This window comes from Pan paniscus, chromosome 10 (genome assembly GCF_029289425.2).
Source record: "Pan paniscus chromosome 10, NHGRI_mPanPan1-v2.0_pri, whole genome shotgun sequence".
NCBI classification, from domain to species: Eukaryota; Metazoa; Chordata; class Mammalia; order Primates; family Hominidae; genus Pan; species Pan paniscus.
In genome coordinates, this window is record NC_073259.2 from 100,176,659 (window position 1) to 100,184,451 (window position 7,793).

General features: G+C 44.3%; 1 protein-coding gene and 1 long non-coding RNA gene across 2 annotated transcripts; one reads left to right on the forward strand and one right to left on the reverse strand.

The window, feature by feature from the left end:
- Positions 1–1,554: 1,554 nt before the first annotated feature.
- Positions 1,555–5,206, reverse strand: BTG1 (BTG anti-proliferation factor 1). The gene is made up of 2 exons (XM_003846136.7): positions 3,823–5,206; positions 1,555–2,882 (listed from the first exon to the last, which is right to left on the reverse strand). The coding sequence occupies exons 1-2, from the start codon at positions 3,968–3,970 to the stop codon at positions 2,515–2,517; spliced, it is 516 nt and encodes a 171-aa protein (XP_003846184.2). The 5' UTR covers positions 3,971–5,206; the 3' UTR covers positions 1,555–2,514.
- On the forward strand, positions 4,559–5,356 carry LOC129393532 (uncharacterized). Its single transcript, XR_008620461.2, has 2 exons — positions 4,559–4,678; positions 5,098–5,356. It is a non-coding gene; the product is annotated as an uncharacterized LOC129393532 (long non-coding RNA).
- Positions 5,357–7,793: the final 2,437 nt, after the last annotated feature.

A 7,793-nucleotide genomic window follows, 5' to 3' on the forward strand; every position in this document is an offset into this window, starting at 1 on the left:
CTATCTTAAAAGGATTTATAATAAAATATTTCAAAACATTCCCCAGAAACAGTGAACAAGAAATACATCACAAACAGCTACTGTACCGCAGATACAGGTTCAGCTCAATTGTCTGGGGAAGGTAAGGTTAAAGTCACAGGAAACAGCTGGTCTCAGAGTGATGTGTGCAAGCCTTTCAACGACAAACTTATAAACAGCTCCTCACAAGCCAGACATCACCTGAATTCTAAAATAAACATTTTTATTAACTGTTTCCATCATTTTCAAAGATTAAAAAAGTCTGATGTCAAGATCTTCAAAAAAAACTTTCCATTTGAAAAAAGGCTTTATGATAAAAAAAAAAAATGGTTGAGGTACTTAGTTTCAAAGGAGTTACCAGATGAAATGTAGTTGGTAAACAATAGTAGCCAGCACTGGGGTGAGACCCATTTAAAAACAACCCTACCTGGTGTTTTTATTGTAATTCAAGTTTGAAATACCGAGGAGCTTTTTCACAGAATAGGTTTAAAAATAAAACCATAACAATTGGCAAGGGTAGTCCATGTGTTGCGGGTCTACGAATTCTAACTCTCGAGAATGGCGTGCCAATATCCAGACATTTGTACTCTAAATACCTGCATATTCAGTGGCCTATTCCTGTGTTGTCTACAAAATCAGAATAATTTATTCCTGCGTGTAGAAATAACTTCTTAAATGTTATTTGAGATTACTAATTTCAAGTAATTACTAATTTTATTTCAGACTGCATATTTCCAGTGTCAACATGTTTACATATATACCAAAAAAAGGCCACTATATGTTAACTGTGTAGAGCAAAATTCAATTTTTCCACTTTCAATTTCCACTGAAAAACGCTGTTATCCTCTACAACTAAACAGCAAGTCCTTCTATTACATGGGGTAGTGGAGTAACCTACACTACAGCATTATCAAGGTTCACTTAGGTTCTTAGTATTTATCTGAAATAAAAGTCTGAAAATGAGGAATCGAGAAAGTCAGCATTTCAACTTTTGAGAATAAAAGTTCATAAACATACCTTTTGTTGAATTCCAGCTTATGTGATTTTTATGTAAATCTTGCAGGTGATGAAAAGCAAAAAGCAACCAATCTCTCTGTGGTGTTTAGCCTGTTCTTTAAGACTATGGGTCACCTGCCCCGGGGAAATTTCTAATTGAACAAAGAATCCATGGGGCAAAGTAATTGTTTTTCAAAGGTGGGTCAGAATGGAACATTTCTATCTTCACTTCAACAGGGAAGCAATGAAATGTAATCCTTTGAGTATCACATTTTTGGTAGATGCTACCGTGGTCTCTTATCCTTATTTCATGAGATCATTAGCCTGTGAATGTGTCCATGTTTTGACTTTAGAAATTTTTAAAACATGCTACTCCTGTGTTTCCTGTAAAACCTAAACATGTATATACAGAGCATCTTTCATTCCTCATCAAATGTTTTTCCAGCATGACCAGTGTGCAACAGATATTCGGTTTATAGAACCTGTCTTCTAAGAAAAAATACTTTTAGCTAAACCTCTATAATCATGACAAGAGATTGATTAAAATGCCAAGATAAGAAACAATTTATTATAGAGAGAAGAAAAATTTCTCATCCAAAATATAGAAATCTGTACAACTTTGCCACAATCAATATACATGAACTGTACAAATTTACACCAGTTCATAATTTACCAAATAAAAGATGACTAACAAAGTTCACAAAATAGATGGTGGTTTGTGGAAAAGACTTTTACCCAATTAAGTACAAGGAAAGTTACAAACCAGACCTCCACTTTCTAAAAATAAGAAGTTTACTCAGTCTTAGAAAACTACAAGCTAGCAAATGTACAGAGAGCTGGCTGGTGCTAACACCACAGTTGAGACAGTGTCTTTTTAAGGGTCTTTTTTAAAGCCTGTTGCCATGGCAGATTCTGGTCACTTGCTACTTTCAAGGCCAAAAACACAATACAAGGTCTGACCATTTCCCCAGGTCATGCTTACTAGTTTGTCTTTATGTACATTTATACATATTTAAGTGCTAGGTAAAAGTCTTGCCGTAAAATTTCCAGTACTACCATGTTTAAAACGTTTAACTTTCCTATTAAAAGCTGCCGAAAAGGTTAACAATAACAACTTTCAAGTGTAATAGTGCAAATTCCCCTGCGAGATTTACTGCAGAGAAAGATTCTTTGAAATACAGATTTTCTTTAAAGGGATTGATGTAAAAATTTAGGTATGTCTGGGAGAAACTGAAACCACCCTAGGACTTCCCTCCCTAGCAAATAAAGTGATCATTTACTTGGACTCACAGGCTATTAAAATTAATCATTGAAAGGTACTGTCCAAACTATGGCACTGTCACTTAAAATTTTTTTTTTTTTTTTACCATTCTATCTTGTGCCAGATCTTCACAGCTGTGACATGGTTTAAATTCCATAATCCATCCCCAAGAGGAGCCCACCCAAAGCAAAAATCAAATTTATCCATCATCATCAGATGATCCATCCACAGACTATATCTTAACCTGATACAGTCATCATATTGTAGTTTTTGGAAGGGCTCGTTCTGCCCAAGAGAAGTTCCTCCTTACAGCTGATTCGGCTGTCTACCATTTGCACGTTGGTGCTGTTTTGAGTGCTACCTCCTGCTGGTGAGGCTTCATACAGCACACAGATGGAGCCATCCTCTCCAATTCTGTAGGACACTTCATAGGGGTCAACCCAGAGTGTGAGTTCACTTGGGAGAAGCCTGAACAGCTCCTGACTGCTCAGTCCAATCCGCTGTGCTGCCTGTCCAATCAGAGGATCCATTTTATGGTTGATGCGAATACAACGGTAACCCGATCCCTTGCATGGCTTTTCTGGGAACCAGTGATGTTTATAATGTTCTATAGAAGAAAAGAAGAACAGAGAAACAACGCTTAGGATCGTTAGCTCCCACTGCGGATTCCTCCTACCCCAGGCTCCTTTGAGCAGCGAAAATGAAAACTATCAACTTTTTAAAATGTCCAGGATTGCATCCGTTGTTGTGCATGTGCGGGGATGGAAAAAAGCGGGCAGGGTTTTAGAAATAACACAGTAGTACCGGACAAAACAATCTCCAGGAACCAACCGGTTGAGCCGCCAAAACAGGAATCAGGCGCGCAGCCTCGGCCAGTCGGGAAGCCACTGGCACCTATGGCCAGGCGAGAAACTGTTTACTTTCTCCACCCCACCCCAGATGCACACAATGGAGTTGACGGCTTTGGAGATGAGAAGCGCCACCGGACTGTTAACCCCGAAGGGAAGAAAAACAAGCAACCCTAAACCACGCTCTGGGCAGGGCTGTAATTGTGCCGGTGACAAATCCGATGATTAATGGGCAGGGGCAGGAGGCGCGGGGAGACGGCACGTCCGTTCCGAGCTGGCTCCGGGGCAGCGGCGCAGCTTCCCACCCCGGGGCTGGACCGCCGACCACGCAACGGTTGGAGGGGGCTGAGGAAAGGGGACGTCGAACCCACCCTAGCCCCACGGCTCCTTTGTCCCCAAATCCGCCGACGGTCCTCGGACCGCAGCTCCCGCCTCGGTGGGCTTAAGTTTCTTTGTTGTGCGTGTTTTCTTCTCCTCTCCGTTTTGCCAGCTGGGGGGAAGGGGGCGCCCTCCGTCCAGCCCCTAAAGCCTCGCGGGGAGCCGCTGTTAGCGGCCACCCAGCGCAACCACACCGGTCCCGCGGCGGGGCCCAAGCACGACCGGCCCCGGGGTGCTGCCGAGGTTCCCGCAGCCCCGACGGCCGGACTCTGACCCAGGGATGTGGGGCCCGCGTCCCTCCGACGCCCTCGCCCTGCTCACCTGCCAGCAGCTCCTGCAGGCTCTGGCTGAAGGTCTGCAGCTGTCGCTCGCTCGTGAGCCCCTTGGTGCGGAGAAACTTGGAGATGAAGGACACGGCGGCGGCGATCTCGCCTATCATGGTGGCGGCCCGGGTGTAGAAGGGATGCATGGGGGCGGCGTGCGGGGGCGGCCCGGGGCGGCCGGGGCTCGGCGGCGCGGCCCCGACGGCGGAGCAGCCACCCCGGGCTTCCTCACCGGGCGGAAGGCTGAGAGGAAGAGAGGGCGTGAGGGGCGGACGACTACTTTTTTCTTTCTTTCTTTAGACTAAAAAAGTTATTTTCGAGACAGGAGGCGGCAGGAGAGAGGAAGAGACGAGCGATGGCGGCCTGGTCACATCGCTCGGACCTCCCCAGCCGCCTCCGCCTCCAGCTCCGCAGCATTCGAAGATCTCAAAAGCTGCATTTCCAGCTCCGAGGGGCGAAGAGATGCAAGCGCCGTGCAGCACCCTTTATAGTGCCACGAAAAGGAAGTGGCGTAGCTGGAGCGTGATGGCCAACTCCAGCCAATCCGAATATCGCACCATTGTGACGCAAGCCGGTTCGGAGCCGAAAGGGGCGGGAAAAGAGTCCAGGAGGCGGGTCCAGAGATAGGGAAGAGAGGGAGGAGCTGACGTAATCCGCTTGTAAACAAATAAACCCGGAGTGGCGGCTGGAGACCCAGTTGCTTGTGTCGAGGGAGGGAGGGAGGGAACCGAGGGTGCGCGTGTGAAAGCTCCGCCCCCAGCCCTAGCTCCTCCTTCCCGCTTCAGCAGGTCCAGGCTCTGCGCCAGTGCATCCTTCTGCGAGAGGGCGCTTCCTGGGCCCGCTTGCCCTGGAGTGTAAGTGCTGGGTAAATAAGAACCGCCTGGCGCAGGCTGTGTCTACTCTTCACGCCGCCTTCTCAGATCGGGCTGCATGTCCCCACTCCGTGTTTACATCTCGTTCCCGCTCCGGGTCTCGGTGACTGGCTCCTCAAGCCGGAGACGCGTGTGGTGCGGCGCGATGCGGGCGCCAGCGCTGTGTGTGCTGGCGGTGCGCTGCCTGAGTGCGGGGGAAAGTGGAGGGAACGGTCCTGCGGGGCGTTCTGTCCAAGAAAAAGGACTGCAGCCTCGGGGAGCCAGGGTCCCCTCGCAGACGAGCTGCCAACGCCGCGGAGCCATTTCTGTTCCACCCTAGGGGAGGAGTAGGGGGATATCTTTGTAAAAGTTTAATTGCAAAATAAGTAGGTTAGTAAGGCCATTTGTGGTTGCTGTTTCAGTAACTTCAGCAGTCAACGGGGAGAAGAGTGGAAACCTTACTGGATGCGGACAGGAGAGCCAGTTACTGAAAGCAGATACAACGCGGATCCTGTAAAGAGTGGTGTGTATCCAAAAAAAAAAAAAATCTGTACAATGTATTTTAAAACTTGTGTGCACAAAACCGAAGATTTTCTTTTTTACCTAGTCCAAATGCCGTCCTAGCCTGAGTCCTGCTCTTTATAAAAATAAAATAAAAAGAATTTGAAGCTTGTGAAAGTATTAAGTGTAGACATTTAAGTTTATTTGAAACCCTACCAAAAAAAAAAAAAACAACCTTAAAAACCAGTGTAACAGGAAGGCGGGAGCCTGCTAAAACGATTAGGCCTAAGACAGGGTTAACCCCAACTCCATTAAGGAGAAGGGGGAAAAGAAAAAAAGAAAGATGAAGGGAGGCAGGCAGATGGAGAAAGCAAACAGGAGGCAGAAGTTGAACTCTACCAGATGGAAATAAACATCCCGACCTTAGTTGATCATCAATATTGCAAAACACACCACTTTGAGTGTTTTTTTTTCTTTTTAATACTGAGCTAAAGGATATAGAAATGAAGCAAAAATAATGACATTATAAAACAGGAGACGTTTTATTGTTTAAAAAATATGTAAAACTCGATTTGAAAAAATAACTTCTAGATTATTTTTTCATTAGTACACATAACTAAGTAGTTACATGTGAAAAAATTAAAGAGTGGTTTTTTTTTTCTTATAGAACTTTTCAGATAGAACTCTGCTTAAAAATAGTAATTTCACTGGAGATATGAAACCTCTTTTACTACTCAAAAAGAAGATCGAGAAGCAAAAGTAAATTCATGAAATTACCATAACACTAGAATAACAACTCCTGGTCTCCCACCTAACCTGACCCACCCTTAGTTCCCTGCTTTCACTTACATTGTCGTTAATGTGTCACTGAGTACAAATTAGGAGGCAAGTGAAAGTTTTTCTCTTCTAAACCTGGTCTCCAACTTGGCCTCTCGGTCGTGTGCTTAAATTGTCTCATCTAAAAAACAGAAATATTAAATCAACAAAATGCTAGGATTGGACTCAGACTTCCCCCAAGCCCTTGTTCTCCATACTATTTTTAACTGCCTGCACTAGCAGCAGCAGGACCCCTTCTGAAAGCCTTATAAAACCAGTTGAACAGGGTTAACAGAAAGTTTAACCCACAGACTCAGGGAGAGTTACTTCCCGCACTGAGTTTTTAAAATTATATATGTGTGTTTCCCACCTTAAATCATCCCATTAGGAGACAAACTGATTTGAGAAACTACAGTAATTTTTAACTTGGGAATCTACAGAGTACTCAGAAAAAAACTGGAAATAAACATTAGTCTTAAACGTAAGCCTTAGATGGTACATAATGTTCATTGCTAATAGTTTTCAATTCCTGACATATATATGTTTAGTCACATTTTCTGGAAGTTTAGTCAGGCCCTTCCCATCTGGGAAACAAGCAGGTATTTCTGGACAGCTTTTGAATTACAAAGGTGCTTTCTGTGTTGTTGTGCTAAGTTTACCAAGGCTCTCCCAAGTACTTTATTATTATCATGCAATTTGATAGTAATTTATGAAATTTTTTTTTTTTTTTTTGAGATAGAGTCTCGCTCAGTCACCCAGGCTGGAGTGCAGTGCGCGATCTTGGCTCACTGCAGCCACCGACTCCCAGGTTTAAGTGATTCTCCTGCCTCAGCCTCCCGAGTAGCTGGGATTACAGGCATGCACCACCACGCCTGGCTAAATTTTGTATTTTTAGTAGAGATGGGGTTTCACCATGTTGGCCAGGCTGGTCTCAAACTCCTGATCTCAGGTGATCCACCCGCCTCGGCCTCTCAAAGTTTAGGGATTACAGGCGTGGGCCACCACGCCTGGCCTGTCTAATTAATTTCTAAAACTTAGAACATTTCTAATCAAAGTATTAAAAATCTTAGGAATGCTGTCAAAACAAATTCAAAAAATGAACCTGGGTTTTAAAATAAGTTGACAAATAAAAGCACAAATATTAGATATTGTTTCCCCAGTTGGACCCGCCCTTTCCCTGAAGGCACATTAGGGCCAGGGCCTTCCAGACTGAGCCAGAGGCAACCTGCCTGTTGCTAGTCAGCTAGCTGCAGTCACTAAAGTTGTGCTTATTACGCACCTACTTCCAGATAGAGTGCTAGGTGTCTAGAAAACTCACAACTTAACCAATAAGTACAGAGTCAAGTGAGAGAGTTCTTGAGAGAGTGTTAATGGCAAATAGAGACAGGGCATTTATTTATTTGTGTGTTGCGGGGCAGAGGGAAAATAAGAAAACCCCAAAAGTGAATGATCTCAGCTAAGCCAATGAAAGTAACCCAAGATTAGTTCTCCTTGGAGGAAAGGAAAGGGCTTGATCTCGGAGTATCTTAAAGGCATAAACCAAGGAGGATAAGTATTGTTGAAAAAACTGGTAGATGGAGGCAGGCATAGGGTACTTGAGAGTACTCTTGAGAGTATTTTTAGCAGACAGATTATATGATCAGATTTATCTTTAAATAATTTAGCTTTTCTTGTGGGCTTATGTCTTCAACTAGATACCTATGCCTCTTATTTATCTATTTTTTTGTTACCCACAGAAAGGAGAAGACCACTTTTAGTTGCCTCCCTGCTAGCACCCTGACTTGCTCTGCTTGAGTAAGAA

What these genes read in the sequence shown, in the direction of transcription:
- BTG1 (XM_003846136.7), bottom strand. Translation starts at nt 3,970, where the DNA reads ATGCATCCCTTCTACACCCGGGCCGCCACCATGATAGGCGAGATCGCC. An exon ending in CCTGCAGGAGCTGCTGGCAG is followed by an intron (nt 2,883 to 3,822) that starts GTGAGCAGGGCG and finishes TTTCTTCTATAG; the next exon opens with AACATTATAAACATCACTGG.